The sequence below is a fragment of the Triturus cristatus genome, chromosome 2_2 (genome assembly GCF_964204655.1).
Source record: "Triturus cristatus chromosome 2_2, aTriCri1.1, whole genome shotgun sequence".
NCBI classification, from domain to species: Eukaryota; Metazoa; Chordata; class Amphibia; order Caudata; family Salamandridae; genus Triturus; species Triturus cristatus.
The window spans coordinates 334,408,608-334,425,180 of record NC_140582.1 but is presented as its reverse complement, the minus strand read 5'-3'; the positions used below and the strand labels follow the sequence as shown (position 1 = coordinate 334,425,180).

The 16,573-nt window shown below is 41.6% G+C and overlaps 1 protein-coding gene across 1 annotated transcript in view; it reads left to right on the top strand.

Moving 5' to 3' along the window:
* Nucleotides 1-16,181, top strand: part of TET2 (tet methylcytosine dioxygenase 2) — a 214,681-nt gene extending 198,500 nt beyond the window's left edge. The window contains exon 10 of the mRNA XM_085641414.1: nucleotides 12,988-16,181. Within this exon, the coding sequence (XP_085497540.1) occupies nucleotides 12,988-14,345 (1,358 nt within the window). The 3' untranslated portion in view covers nucleotides 14,346-16,181. The remainder of the gene's footprint in view (nucleotides 1-12,987) is intronic.
* The last annotated feature ends 392 nt before the right edge of the window (nucleotides 16,182-16,573 follow it).

Genomic DNA, 16,573 nt, shown 5'->3' with positions numbered 1-16,573 from the left:
GCAGCGATAATTTACATATCTTATGAAGATAATTAGGAGTTCTGATGCCGCCTACAAGGAGGAAGGGTGAAATCATATAAATAGCGTTACAAATTACAGAATAAACCACCAAATTAGTAGAGTAAGACATAAAAGAGAAATTACACAAACCCATGCAGACCAATTAGGGCCTCATTATGAGAGCCCCGGTAATTCCAATGAGGCTTGTAGCACGTGTTACCAGCCCTGTTGTAATTACGAGATCTGCACTATCTCCGTGGATCCAGAGTATTTCCCTCAGTCACTTGACTGCAGAAAGCCGCTGAAAGGTCAAATTAAAACTCCATGGAGAAATTAGGAATGACCTCGGAATCAGGTGCTGTAGTCCCGATTCTTCAGATAATTTCCATTTCAGAAGGGACGCTCCGATAACAGGAACTGCCCCTACCCCACAAAATTACAAATGCCCAGGGCATCAGTCATTTGAGGGGTGGAGCTTAATAGGCCTGATTTTGGGACATACACGTCGAGACTCCAAGAGCCGATTACAAGTGGTGTAGAGTGGAATTCCAGTGTGGAATTACGGAATAGTTTTATTAAAGTATTCAATGTAACCACAATCAGTATTACTATTTCAAATAGATACATTCCTCAGTTTAAAAAGGTTCCAGAAAGCCAGGACCAGATGCTACTGTGGTTGAAAACGTTGAAACCAAACCTGTTTTGGAATCTCATGCAATTTCTTAACAGTTTATATATGTTAAGAGAAGTGTTAGGAAGGTATGGGCAGCACTGAGACCCTGCTACGGCACACACACAGTAGCGGCTGGCAGGCAATGAGGGTTGAGGGGCAGGGGGGAAGGAAGTGGTGGGGAGAGGCTAAACAAAAAAAAGAAAACAAAAAAATACCACTTTCCTTTTCCCCATGTTTCCTTCGCTTCTCCGTCCCGGAACCGGGAAGCACCCAGGCTCCCCATTGCCAATCACAACGTTGCAATGCAGCATTGTGATTAGCTTAGGGGAGCCGTGGATCGGTGCTCAGATGGGGACTGGGGGCCTGTGCAAGTTCCCAACCAGACTGTGTGATGCAGCCATGGACTGGCTATAGTTTTGCTAAATAAGTGAGTGTACCTCCTCATGATGACAGCGCTGATGAAACACCATCCTAGTGGGAAAATCCATAATGGGACGACTCAAAGCTTATAATGTCTATAACAGTGTCATATTCACTCCACAAAGACACTCATGTTGTTCTCTTTGTTGTGCTCCCACATTATTCCCCACTGTGACACACCAAGATGAGTAACATTGGGAATAACAACCGAGGGGTTTTGTTGTACTTATCCAGTCCTTGGAAGGACTGAGGGTGCATTCCATTGCATTTCAATAGTCTGTGCCCAGGATACTACAGGTGAAGTAAAGTTTTGTTTCTTTCAAATGGCATCTCGATCAAAGGTATGTGTCCCTCTAAATCATTAGGCACATGTGTGCAGATCCAGCAAGAGGAAAGGTTCATTGTTTCTCTGGATTTCTCAAGTAGCCTTTCTTTGGAGTTGTTGACAATTCGAGACCATCGGCTCCGACCAAGGATGTGTTCAGTACAGTTAGTTTTTTCAAGAACTTACCATCCCACAGCAACTGTGATGTATCCCATCAACATCTGGATGGTCAAGGCAGCAGCAAAAATAGCTGACCAGCCCCACAGAGATATCCAGTGCCCAGGAACAGACAGCTTACCTCAGACAGAGGGAGTAGCGATTAGAGGCATTGGATGCAGCACTGCATGGCTGTGGAGAGGCAGGCAAAGAAGGTGGTCTGGGTGAATTGAACCACTGACTGAAATCAGTGCAGCTTTAAGGCGAACTTCGTGGAGGATCGGAGACTGGGTATAGATTTGGGATCCGACGAGGAAGGGCAGTCAACTCGAGGTGGTGCAGCTCGCTTGCACTAAGAGGAATGAGTCCACATTGTCAGGCCTTTGTAAGTAACAGCGATGTTGGTGATGAGAAGGACTTGATATGGCCCCCTCTATGGTGGTTAAAAAGCTCTCTCCTCTGGTGGTCTCATATGTAGACCAGTCGCCAAGTTGAAAGAAGTGGCAGGCTTCTACCTTGTCGTTTGACTCTGGGTGGTACACACTGTGAAAATGCTGCTCTATTCCTAATTCTTTGCAAAACCCCTTTACTGTTGAAATGGAGTGTAACCTGTGTTCAGTCGAGAATCAGTTTGGAATACCAAACCATTGGATAAAGTCTGTAAATAAATGCTTTTCAACTGTGATGGTATGTGCTTTGGCACAAGGATAAGTTCCCACCCACCCAGGACATGGGGATCAGATGCGCTAATCTGCATCTGTTTGAAATCTATCTGGAGTGCACAAAGAGAAGGTGGAGCAGCTGGGTGATCCTGATCCATTTCTCAGCATTATGGGACTGACAAGTGACACAGGAATGGGCAGCATTTTAGGCTATAGAGAAAAGGAAGGGCGCATACAAGTCGCTTGCTGTGGCGCGCAACATGCCAACCCTCCCAAGAGCAGCTTTGTGATGCATTCATGCAAGGTTAGGGAGTAGAATTGTCAGCTCTACCACAAGCCCAGTGCTTTCTTTCCATACCCGGTTAAAATCCGTTTCACACTTCTGTTTGATCTAATATTGCTATTCACTTTTAGAAATATGATTCTGCAACAAACACAAATCATTTAAAGAGGGCACAGGGAATGAAAAAGTTCATACAACTTACATGGCAACATAGGCACTTTCGGACAAAGGAGCAGTTCAGGCTGCTGAATCAGCCATGGCATTCCTTTAGACATGTTATGGGCAGCTGGTAGGCTGAACACCTAACCAATGCTACCTGTTTGTACAGTTGTAAGACGGTTAGGAGGTTCTGTACATAGTGACCATTTTTAATCCCGATTTCGAGCAGAGGTAAGGATCTCTCTTTCCATCCAAGTCAAGCATCAATCCAAACACATACTTAAAGTCCATATACGCAGTAACAATCTTCTCTTGAGCCAAAATACATATTCGGTTAAAGCAATAAGCTCAACTACTTGGGCCGATCTCACATTGAGGAAACAACAACTTTCTACTATTTCGTAAACAATGAACACTGTATAACCTGCAATTAACACCCCTTCCTGATTCCAAAGGTCCGGCCCATCTACAAAGAATATAAATTTGCAGTTGGGAATTGGAACATCAGTCAAGTCTACAAGGGGTTTATTAACGTTGGAGTAGTGGAGTTCTCTATCACTGACAGTAGGCATCAGGTCAGAGTGGAGCAACAAACAAGTGTAATATGTGTAATTGTAGCATTTCTAGAGCACGTTAAACCTCGGATATGTGACCACTTAAAAGGACTAGTTCGCAAATAACCCCGTTTTCACCTGCTTATAAAAAATCAGGTACGAGCTTAAGCTCCTATTGTGTTCCGGGAGGGAGTTCCACATCCTGGCGGCTGCCACTGTAAGTACCCTTCCCCCATCTGGCTTTCCTGCACCTAGGAACCACCACCTTACATTGACCAGTTCATCTCAGAGGCCTCAACGGAACATACCAATTAAAGGCCATCCTAAGATAATTCGACACCTGAGAATGGAGAGCTTTGTGAGCCAAGCAAAGGGATTTATAAGACACCCACTTCTTTACTGGCAGACAGTGAGGGGCTCTCAATCCTTCCCTGACAGAGGAGTGTTTAGGTAACCCAGGACCAAACATGCTGCTACATTTTGAATTATTTGGTGCATTTTTAGTGAATACTGGTTGGCATTTAGATACAGGGCATTGCAGTAGTCTAAACAAAAAATGATATGCACAATGACTACTGACACCCTAAGCTCTTTTGGGAGAAAGGATAGTATTTTCTTCAAGATCTTAATAATCCGTAAACAGGAGCTCACTGTTCTATTAACATGGGTGCTGTAGGTCAATGTATTATCAAAAATCACACCCAGGTTTTTGGCCGTAGCCACTGGAGCAGGTAAAGTACCACACATTTCTGGCCACCAACAAGTGGTCCACATTGAGCTATCCATTCCGAACACCATGATCTCAGTTTTTTTGCCCGTTCATTTTGAGCCAGTTCCACCTGCTGATCACCATCATACAAGCCTTAAAACTGTCGGCCACCTCTTCCCAGTCATCGGAGATTGAGATGATGATCTGGGTGTCATCCGCATAGGGCTACACCTGGAATCCAAAAGAATGCACCAGTTTCGCCAGAGGGACAACATACAAATCAAATAAGGTAGGCCTTCGGGAGGACCTTTGAGGAACTCCAGAGGGGAGCTGGAAAAGTTTGTCTCTGAAGTCCACGCGACTGATTCCAATCATCCAACCCTGCAGGAAGGACTCCAGCAACTTAAGAGCCACGTCCTTCAACCCGGCCTGATGCAGCCTTTGCACCAGCAGAGATGGAGATATTGTGTCAATGGCTGTCGACAGGTCTAACAGTAGCAGGATAGCTGCACCTCCCTGGTCAACTTGGCTACGAATGGAATCAGCAGTCTCTATAAGAGCTGATTCGGTGCTGATTCCTCCTGAACCCATTTTGAGAGGGGTCCAGGAGTTCTTGATCTAGGAGCTACTGAGCTAATTCCTGATTGATATGCTTCTCCAGGATCCCAGCTGAAGCAGGCAACAATGAGATTGAGCGCAAGTTTTTAAAAATTCGCTAGAAAGTCAGGCTTTTTCTTTAGAGGCATGGCCGTTGCCTTCTTCCAGCCCTTTGGTACACCCCAGATTCCAAACCTGTGACGAGATCTTCTCAAAGGCCTCCGCTATAAGGTCAGGGACTAACTGCAGAACTAATCAGTGAGAGCAGGGAAGTCTGAAAAGATCTTCATGATCTTATCTTTAAAGAATTCTGCCACCTTATTGAAGAAAGCTTGCATGTCTTCTACCCCGTAATGTATAGGAGGTGACATAAAGATGCCCACTGTATTAAAGAGTTCTTTCGGAATAGTGATAGCCGACCTAATCCTCTGGGAGAAATACACAGATTTCGCCTCTTTGATATTTGAGAATAAGCTCCCTGTGTTTGATTTTCTTTCTAACTCAGGAGCCAGTCTCCATCTCCGTTCTTGCCTTCTACACTGCCTTTGAAGCTCCTTGAGCTCCTCAGAAAACTACAGGGCAGAGGGTTTCTCACTACCCTTTGGGCAAGATCTCGCTAGGGGGGGCAACCTACTCAACTGCCACCCTAACCCATTTATTAAACTTTTTTGCAGGTAAGCCTGGGCCCCAGGGTCCTTCTCTTTGAATATTACAAGCACATCTGCAAACTCTCCAACCGTGACTTTTCCCCAGTTTCTGACGCTGTTAGTGGTACCCAACATGCTTTCCACCACATGTGCCATGTGTACATTAAATATCATCAAACTGTGGTCAGAACGACTTAAAGGCAGACAATCGCCTATAGTCATGGTCTCTTGATTGGAAAAGATCCCATCTAACGTGTGTCCGGGAGTCGAGATATTGACCCATTGACTCAAGCCAAACCTGAGCATGAGATCCATGAAAGCCCTGGTGTCGCGGTCACTCTTCTTTCAAGTGAAGGTTAAAGCCCCTCAGAATGGTGAGGTTACCACAAGAGATAAAGGGTACAAGCACTTGGTGCCAGTTTGAAATAAATTGCTTTTTAGGACCAGGCAGACAGTAGGTCAGTAGCCCAGCAAAAATCAATGAATATTTATTTTCGATTTTAAAGTGCCCCACCTCGCAGCTTTCAATAGTGGTGTTCAGGGGCTCTAGCGTGCAGCTCAGCTGCTCCCTTAAAATAATGGCTAGGCCTCCCTCCCTGTGTACATTCCTATCAAGTCTCACCACCCCATAACACAGTTGTGTGGCAGCCGTAAACTCCAGGCCAGAGTCCTCCTTGGCCCAGGTCTCAGTGAAAAACAAACAGGCTAAATGGACTGTCTTAAACATCTAGGTAATTTCTAAACTGTGCTTTACGAGGGAGCTGGAGTTAACGAATGCACAGCGTAGGGCCTCCTCTGTCCTTGATACCCCCTCATTGTACTCTTCCCAGAGTTTCTTATGGATATCCTTTCTGGAGCCAACAGCCCCCCAACCTTAGAGCTCCCGGTAGTCTAGTTGCAAGAAGAGCAATATCATTGTCCCACCATCTCAGGATATAACACTTCCCCTCCCCTTCTGCTCGAAGTTCATGAGGGCTAAACTCATGTAGCTCAGCCTCTGCTTAACTGTACTCAAACCAGCAGCGTCCCTTGGCCCCTGTTCCCGTTCGGGCACAGATGGATTTGCCTTAGGCGGTCCTCATTGTGAGACAGATCACAACAGAATCTCATATCTAGACAGCTTGGCAGTGGAAAGGTTCTGTGTTATCATGATCAGGAGGACTTCAACAACAGCAGCATGTGGCAGAGCTACAGTTAGAGGGTAACTCAACATAATATTTTCAGAGCCCTCAAAGAGGTTAGCAGCCGCAGCTACAAAACAGAGACAAGTTGGGAGCCACGTTTCCACTGAGTCTAGGGTTGTAGAGTAATAAGCTATGGTCCTTTTCTGGCCTGCATGACTTTGTACCAACACACAAAGGCAAAACGATTGCGTTTAAGATGGTATAATGTAAATGGTTGGGTACAATCAGGCAGACCCAAAACAGTTGTGGAAATTAAAGTTAGTTTTTAATTTTTACAAATGTATTTTCAGCTTTGCTACACCACTGCATGGGTTCGGGTATGCTTTCAGCCCACATAAATATTGCGGCTTCTGTGTACATATGGGTGTATTTAGAGGAGCTTATGCCCGGTACTAAAACTTCACCAAAAGATGTATGTAAATATCTATGCATGCATGCGTATTAGTACATATTTAGACGTTTCTTTGTCTATATACATGTATATGTTAATATCAGTTATTTGTTAAAAAAATATATAAAATAAAAAATGTCAATTCCTCTCAACCTTTGTTTCATCCCTTCTCGCTCTGACTCATCCCGAACCTTTCTGACTACTAACTCCAAAACATCTTTTTTTATCCAATTCACCCAACTAAAAGGCACATGTGTCCACTACGCTCAATAACAACTCACAACTTTCCTTTTCTAATCCACTTCCATTATTCTCCCGTATTCAAAACACTACTAAATGCATGAGTACTAGAAAGGTCAAACTTAAACTTACCCCCAACTAATCCACAAAGAAAAAGGAAGCACATATTTCTAATCTACTCACTATTTAACTCTATCTTGAGTTCCAGAGTAGCATGCTGCTCGCTGCAAAGCACTTGTACGCCTTGTGAGGGGTATTAGGCGTTCTATAAATAAAATGTACAATTACAAAATCGGTGTATAGCATTGGTTGACAATAGGCAGTAGAATCCTTTGTTCTAGTAAATCAGGTATCACAGGGCAGATTCCTGCCTCTGCTTCTGGTATTAACAGATACTGAGGGATTCTAGGTAGATTCTCATTGTGGTCAATCTTGACCTTCACTGGGTCCATTGAAGAGATGAATGCCATATCATTGCCCCAGTGGACCACAACAAGGGCGGTACAAGCAACTTTGTTCATGTTGGGTTGACTTTTAGTACTTTGACACTGAAGGGCAAGGACCTCATTCTCTTGCTGCTGGGGTATATTCAGATAGTCCTCATCCGGGGTACAGAACATAGTGTAATTTAACTTGCACAGTATTTCCCTTCCTAATTGATTAGTACATGAGGTAGGGCTCAACAGAACGGAATGTTTTCAGTGATGGGTCACAAGGAAATCGAGACTGGGACAAGAAATGTTGGTTGGTTAGAAATACAGACTGCAGCTGTGGTCAAGCCAGAGAGGTTCGAAACTAAAACTAAGAGCACTGCAGAGCTCCCAGCACCTGTGTCTATTAGGCAAGTGACCTATTAATCGTTAATGAGGCTATCTACATAAGGCCCTGAAGAACTGGCTAATCAACTGGACCATAAGTTAAGCAAAAGGTCTCCCTAATTCAATTTAGGCCCTAGAGGAGGGAGAGGACACAGCAAATAATGTAGAAACCTCTAAACCGGCCTATACACTTTTTATATTGATCTGTTCAGATTCTGCATTACCCGATCAAAATGTCATAAATAAATTACATTACGTTTTCACCAAAGCAATGTCAATCCATTTTAGTTTTTAGACAACAAACAATTTTTATTATTTCTTTTGTTGTGTTTTATAATTTACACATGACTTGAAACACAAAGAAACATTTTTTGGGATTTTGATACAAACAAATTACACATTTAATGTAAAAAAGAGAGAAAAACATCCTAGACATCTGTAATGTACAAAAACATTTACTTATCACTCATACTTGCATTCATACAATAAGAGGTAGAAGGGAGATATAAAAAAGAGAAAGAAATAGAACTCTTGGATTGGTCAGATTTCTCAGATAAACAGAGTGAAAAGATTGTTAATTTTCAATATCTCTGTGTGGGAAGTAATGTCGCGGTCAACGCGCGTTTCAGTGGAAGAACCACCTTCTTCAGGACCAACTGCAAGGTACTAGAGAGTGAGATACACGTGAATGATGTCTGGGTGTCTGTAAAGTAAACAAAGGAAATGACATTGACAAGTGGACAGGAATGCAAATATTTTCAAAGGAGATTACTTCCTATAAGTCTAAAAGCGTGCTCATCGTGCTTCATAGATGTGTGTGGAATATAGCCACAAAGGTCATGCACTCTAGCGAAGGATATGAGACATCATCCAACTCATATAGAACCCATTGGTGTTGAAAGGGTGAAGTTTGAAAAGATATAGGTGCCATAGGGAGACTCCAGATGTAGAGTACCAAGGAAAGACATACAATCCCCAAGGGATACATCTTATGGTAGCTACCTTATGGATCATCAGGCAAAAGGCATGAGACCCGCTGTAAAAGACGTCTCTGTCATACTGTGCAACGATAAAATTATTATTATTATTAATCAACTGGACCATGCCAGTGCCTGGATATCCTCACGGGAGATGAGTTGCGGTCTACAAATCTACTGATTGATAGACCCTTCTGATCGATAGGAATTAAGGTATTCATGACATTGTTCCACTTCTCAGACTATCCTAAAATTCAGGATTGGAATTCTGGTTAACTTGATGAAATTCAAGCACATTAGAAAGAACTGCTCCATGGAATGCACTATTGGCGTAATCTTGCTTCAAATGACCAAGGTGGCCACATGCAAAACAACATGCTCTAGATCCGGGGGCTTCTCTGCCCCGGCCATTTTTTCATCCCCCTCCTTTCATCTCCCTCCCCATTTGTTTCCCTCTCTGAGAGGCTCCTCTGCCCCTCCCCCTTACATTCTGCTGCAAGTTCTGTAGTTTCAAAGACATTGAGTACAATTCAAAATTCTCTTTCGTGTGAATCCACAGTGATTAGAAACCGCTACTAATTGAGCCAATGTCTTCGTTTGCCATAGGGAGATATTACTTATTATTATTGTTATTTATTACAGCTGAGAACACAATTGTAAAAATATTTTTGGGAACTAATGTTGCAAATTAATTTTATATATATTTTAGAAGTAGAGCAAAAGCTACATACAGCATTAACTTAATTTTGAATTAAATATTTCATTATTTTAAATATATTACGTATATTAAATTTAAATTGTTTTGAGGTTTAAATTTAAAAAAATACTACCTAAAGGAAAAAAATATATTTACGTATTAACAATGATTAAAGATGATTCACAAATTAATTTCATTTAATTACATTTTAATAAATAAATGTTACATTTATTTTTAAATTCAAAAACAATAAATCAATTTTAGATTTTTTTTTAAAACACAGAATAATTTTTAAAAATATTTGTAACTATTTTAAATAATTTAATGTAACATTATTGCCTCTGTGGTTTTATTTTAAGTCCCTACCACCATTCATTTCTGTGGGAGAGTGTTGCAGTATCAGTGCTTGGTAATCTGTTGTGCTGAACTTACTACTCTTTTTTGGTAGCAGTAACTTTACACTTGTAAATTTGGCTCCACGCTCTATCTCATGGAATGGAGACATGTAAATCTACACTTACCTTTAAGTAACATTACACTCATATTTTGTGGATAGCCTAAAGTAGAAAAGTTGCTTGAAAGTGTAAGACTACATTTCACATTAGTAAATCTACAAATGTAGTTTTACTTTTGTGAATATGTGAATAAGAAAATTGGGTCCTGTAGCTCACAGGACACGGCACTATGCTATAAAGCTGCAAACATAAATTCAGAGCCATACCTCCGCTTGTAATTCTTTTAGGGCTGTTGAAGAAAGAGGCAACCTCTAGTAAACGTTTAACAGGCAACACCAGCTGATCAGGCTGGCCCATTTAAGACAATTATGGAGGCACCAACACAATATTAATTACCTTGTATAATTTTCCAGGTGGTGGAAACCGTTTTACCTACAGAAATTTACCTTGAAAATGCCCCGTACTCTGTGTTGGTTTTTAGGCTTCCACATCAGTGGGGAGTGGAGTTAGTGCAGGGGTGCCGTGAACCCCCCGCTTTAGCAGCTACACTTGGTGTGGAGCTCTTTAAGGGCCTCTTCTGCCTGCAACCGTGAGGAAGGAAGGAAGGAAGGATTGGTGGGTGAAAGGAGGAATGAATGAGTGGGTGGATAAATGGGTGGGTGAAAGGAGGAATGAATGAGTGGGTGGATAAATGGGTGGATGAAAGGAGGAATGAATGAATGGGTGGATAAATGGATGGGTGAAAGGAGGAATGAATGGGTGGATAAATGGGTGGGTGAAAGGAGGAATGAATGAATGGGTGGATAAATGGGTGGGTGAAAGGATGAGTGGGTGAAAGGATGAGTGGGTGAGTGGATGGGTGGGTGGAAGGACGGCAGAGTAAATGGAAACCTGAGCCAGTGGGTGAAAGGGTGGCAGAGTAAAGGGATATCTGAGAGGAAGGCTAGATGGGTGGATCAAAGGATGGTTGTGTAAATGGAAATCTGAGGGGGTGGGTCGGATGGACGGACAAAAAAGATCAACTGATAAATTACAGGCTTTACTGATGGATAGGTAAGTCAAATAATACATTACGGGTGTATGTATGTATGTATGGATACATGCATAGACCATGGATGTGTGAATGAATGGATGGATGAATGGAATGGTGAAAGACTGAAAGATGAATGGAAAAATTAATGTATGACAGGACCTAAAGGTAAAATGGTGGCTATCAGCAGGTGGCTAGAAGTGTGAAATGATAAATGGATAGATGCTTGGATGGAAGAGACAAAAGAAACTTTTGTAGCAATGGTTTGCTAATTTGATGCCATCAGAGCTTCGGCTCAATGTGTGGGGAGGGATTTTAATTTTCTGGCTACTCCCATAATGTGTTTCCTCTACAGAGAAAAAGGTTCGTTTCTGGGGAGAATCCGCTTTTCCTACATTCTCATCAATTTTGTAGATAGCGCTCTTTTCCTCCACTTCAGACTGGAACGAACCTCATGCAAATCAGTGTTTGCCCTGCTCAAATAAGAGCAGTCTAGCCCGGATCACTTGGCAACATTCCCTCTGAATAAGAGCTCCATCATTTCAAGACCAGTTTCAGCTATATCGTGACTCATACGTGAGCTGTAGCTTCAGCCATAGGCACAACGAAGCAACTGGACTCATGTCTGTGCATACTTGTCACACGTAAGCCTTGTCCCTAAGAAAAAGAAACAACTATTGGCAAAGCAAATCTGTCTCAGCAGTGAAATGTTTTGGCTTTACTAGTCCTTTTTTGATCTTGAATAGCCAGTGTGAATGTGTGTGTATCTGTGGCACCACTTTGGAACAGGTTTCTAAAAAGGGACGGAATACAATAAGACATGGCTTCAGCAGATGCACACACATCTACAGCAGCCATCTTTGAATGCATTTTGTTATGTTTTAACGAATTCTGTTCTAAGGTTGCTGTCATTAATGAGGTGGGCAAAAGTGACGAACAGGGCAAGGGGGGATTAGGAGAAATAGGGAGAGCGACAGGAAATAGACGTGTGCATGCACTGCAAAGAAGCAAGGACTGACAACATTAGTAGAAGGATACATCATCCACTCAAAATACAGCAAGACTGAAATGCTCATGGGTGGGACCAACACAAGAACAGGGAGAAAAACCACTGAATCAGGAACAGGGACCTGAGACAGAAAACAAAGCTATCAATTATGATCAAGGGGCTGACCCAAAGCCCACTCTTAATATATGTCTTGCCTACAGACAGGTACAACTGTGTATTAGCTGATATCTTAAAATTGATGTGTGAAATGCTTGAATAAAACTTTAATTGTTTTGCTCAAATTGCAATTGGGGATTGACTGGTCCTAGTGGAGAAGGGCCATGGTTTATTTGCATGGGGTTGGTCTTTAGTGGCTCCATCAGCAAACAACAATAGATTGGAATGCTGCTTGGAGTAATTACTACTGCTTGACATTACTGAAAGCATTCCACCGTCACTTTTTATTTTTCTCTAAAAAGTTTAAAGGACTGAGGACAGACTTCTGCTTTTGGGGGACTGAAATAACATATCTAAACCAAATGCATTTAAAAGATCCAGACTTTGCAAAAGAGTTGGATGGATGTCTGAAGTTTGACAAATCGGCAAAACAGAGAAAACAAAATACATAGAATTTCTATACATAAGCAGAAGTTGAGACTACTGTCCAGGTCATAAACCAGATGAGCAATTTTCAGTAAATGACACAGAATGTAAAATATTCCCTATCGTTTACCTTCGACCTGCTTCTAAAATTCACTTAGGAGGTCTGCTTCACTTATGAATCACTCACCATTTTAAGTGCTATGGGTAAGAATGCCTCGGTTATTAAATGAAGCGCCCCTCTGTTATACTTGCTTCTGGTGATTTCATGAGATGTTCCCAAGGCCACCAATAGAAACATTGCACATATGTTGTCACAGTTCGTTTTCATTAATTATTAATATATTTGTAGATATTGGACCAGTTTGATTTGCTTAGAAGGATTGTAATTTTTTTCTTTCTCTTTTTAAAAACAAATGCAGATTTTTTGCGGCTTACTGGATCAGTCAAGCAAGAGCAGCAGCAAACGCCTCCTAGGAACTCTCCATCTGTCAGCACTTACCCAGGTACAGATTCTACAGCCCGCTACATGAAACGCCCCCCTCCGACTGATACGTACCAAAGCGCCTCAAATTCTTCTGACCCTTATGGCGGAACAAATCCTGTAAACATCTACAGCAGCCCTTCTCATTCTTCCAACTCCTATATGAATGCTTCCAATTGCATGAGCACGTATTCTGGACCATTACATCAAAACAGCCAATGTTCTACCTACCCTTATAATGGAAGTCTGTCCAGTGAGATGTGTCCGCCGTATGGTGGCGGCAGCTACTCCTCACACTCTCAGCATACAGACCTGTTTAGGTATCAGAGCCCAGAACCTGTGATTAAGCTAAATATGCCGCCAAGTCAGAATCCCTACCAGCAGAGGTACGGTCACAAGTACTTGAATTATGGAAACCAAAACATGCAGATGGACTCTCTAAATGGCTGCATACCGGGACCAAATGTACACCATGCAAACTCCTATAGCCCTTATCCTTCCCATTATGCAGACCAAGCAATGGATTACTCAACTGCTAACAGAAATGGTGACTACACTCCTCATTCATCCCCCTATCATACTCACAGTGGCCATTCTGCAATGTATGGTGGACCTCCAAATTCAATGCTGAATAAGGCAAATAACATTAATTCTTTGGCAGACAACCGGAATATTAACATGCTTCCAGCTCTAAACCATGACAGGACTACACCCTCCCACAATGAAACAAACAGAACAAACGGTGCTAATATTCATGATAATACATCACAAACTCCCACAAAAACCCAGACTCATGTGCAGGACGAACTAGATGGTTTCTGGTCAGACAGCGAGCAGAGTTTTCTAGATTCTGACATTGGAGGTGTAGCTGTAGCACCAGCTCATGGATCCATTCTGATTGAGTGTGCAAAGAGGGAGCTTCATGCAACAACACCCTTGAAAAACCCAAACAGACACCATCCCACCCGGATATCCCTTGTATTTTACCAGCACAAGAGCATGAACGAGCCAAAACATGGCCTGGCTCTGTGGGAGGCCAAGATGGCTGAGAAGGCTAGAGAAAGAGAGGAAGACTGTGAGAAGTATGGCCCAAATTACGTGGCTCCAAAAATATACCCTAAAAAGGTAAAGCGAGAGCCTGCTGAGTTTCTGCAGCCGGGGGCCTCAGAACAAACTTACATGCGTTTTATCAATTCCCTCTTGCAAAGGACAGTGTCGAAGACCACAAACTCCACTTCCACTTCAACTCCATACGCCTTCACACGGGTTACAGGGCCTTACAATAGGTATATTTAATATATCAGCTATATGTGTTACCTCATCCAGTAAAAACGCAGGTTGTTTGCAAAGTAGTTCTTCTTTGGAGCAATTGGCAGAGAAATAAAGAAGACAGTATTTTAGGAGCTGTGTCAGTGGAAAAGTCTGATCATGAAAACACATTCAAAAAGAGGTGTCTTTACAGCAGTCCTATTTCCTCCATTGTACAACTGGTTGTAGAGAGTCCGTAGGGAACATGTCCAAAATGACCTATGCTGGTGTTCAACATTACAAGCTAAGTAACACTAGAAAAAGAACTTTGCAAACGTGTACCCTAGGACTTGACACACTTGTGACTGCTTTAAAAAATATTACATCTACTGAGCAAGGGCAACATGTACTGCAGTGTTAGGACATCAGGAATCCTAAAAGAAGAAATCAAATCTGGTGCTAAATCGTTGGACAAATTACTGGAATTGTGGCTTTTTGACATACAGTTTTTAACTTTAATCTAATTTATTGGCTTATTTAACAAAAGAGGGACTCGTAAAACATAATAACCGAACAACAAACATTAATTCGAGTAGTCTTCAGAATGGTGCTATCTTAAAAAAAACGTGTCTTTATTACAGTTTGGAACATAAAATGCCTTGGTAATATTTTACAATGATTGCTTCTCTGTACGTGTTCCCTACAACAGTAAGGGGCAGTAACATTTTTAATCTACTCTGTATGTTTTAAGATTTAATGAATCAGCTAATGGTTGTCTAAGAGATGCCATATCATGCCAGTTGTAGAACATTTAGGAACAGTGATTGATGTCTGATGGTATGTCAGAGGCTGCCCAGTGCTGGGTGGGGATGAGGACTGCGAAGGGAACTGGACATGTTCTTTCTGCCTCAACCAGCTATGGGTGACGTCTTGTGTAATAACTTCTCTTGGTGCTGATGGTTAATACTTGATCTTAACCATACCATGAGACATCACTCATGGCATCTGGCTATATGGCACCCATGGAATTTACCTATGTGTGCATTTTATAATTTAATTTTGTATGCGCTTTGTGCAGAAAGAAAACTTTCAACAGAATGACAGTAGAATGTGTTCAACCCTCCATCTGATGGGTTGAACACAACTTGGTGCTTTACAATACTTCTTACATGCTTTTTTTAAGGTCAAAATTGCAAAGACCTCACGATTATTTCTACACCCAGTATGTTCTCTCAAAAGCAGTTGGAATTTTGTTTGCTAATGTTATTCCCAAAAACTTGCCGTCTACAACTGAGTTACTAGTCATGAAAATATGCTACTTTTCTTAAGGCAACAGAAAAGAAATATTTTACTTTGCCAAAAAATGCACATTAGTACATTATCTTGACCGTACCTTTGTAGAGAGACTATAGATCCATTTACCTGCTTTCTGGGTGCAAGGGAATGCATTCATACACAACACATGCAATTTTTGGTGCTCTTCTTACACTGATTATAAAAGTACTTTATACCATAATGCAAATTTAGTGCTTCAGTGCCTACAGTTGTAAAGATAGGACTTTATGTTCACTGCTGGTAACACTTAATGGCATGTTTTAAGCTACTGCTAGAGGAGTTAATTTCCTGATTTTCTGTGTTTTTATGAAGCACAGTCTGTTCAGAACTAAATGGCATGTTGCTCATGTGGTAGACATCATCACGTGCATTGTGGTACATGCAGACTTTCTGAGCAAGCATCCTCTTTTCAAACATACCGATTCACACACCACAAGAACGAAACAAGACAAGTTCTGTAAGATGAACCTTTGGAAACAAACTGGCAGCTGGATTGCTGTAGAGATTTAAGATCATGAATTTGTAATAAAAATAAAATAAAAAAATAAACCTGTACAGTAAATTAAAATTGTAAACAAACGTTTTGTAACACAATGCTTTAGTATTTTAGTACTGTAAAAAAAAAAAGAAGAATCCTATTAGGGTTTTGAGCTGATTTCATGTCATGATGGTGCTACTCAACCTGCTACAAAAATGTCAAAATGTGAGCTAAGGATCCGTAACAGGTTTGAGGGATGTTCCTACTTGTCATATACCTCAGCACTAGTTTGGCAATAGGATATTAAACTAAGAGTGAAAGTTTATAACCTTGTATACCATCACTGTTGTCGAAACAGACTTTGTACAAATAAGAGAAAAAACACACACGCCCCCTCCCTGCCCCTTGTCTGTACTTGATATTTTAGCAAGCATAACTTGAAATTCTGTCTTTTGTTTGAAAC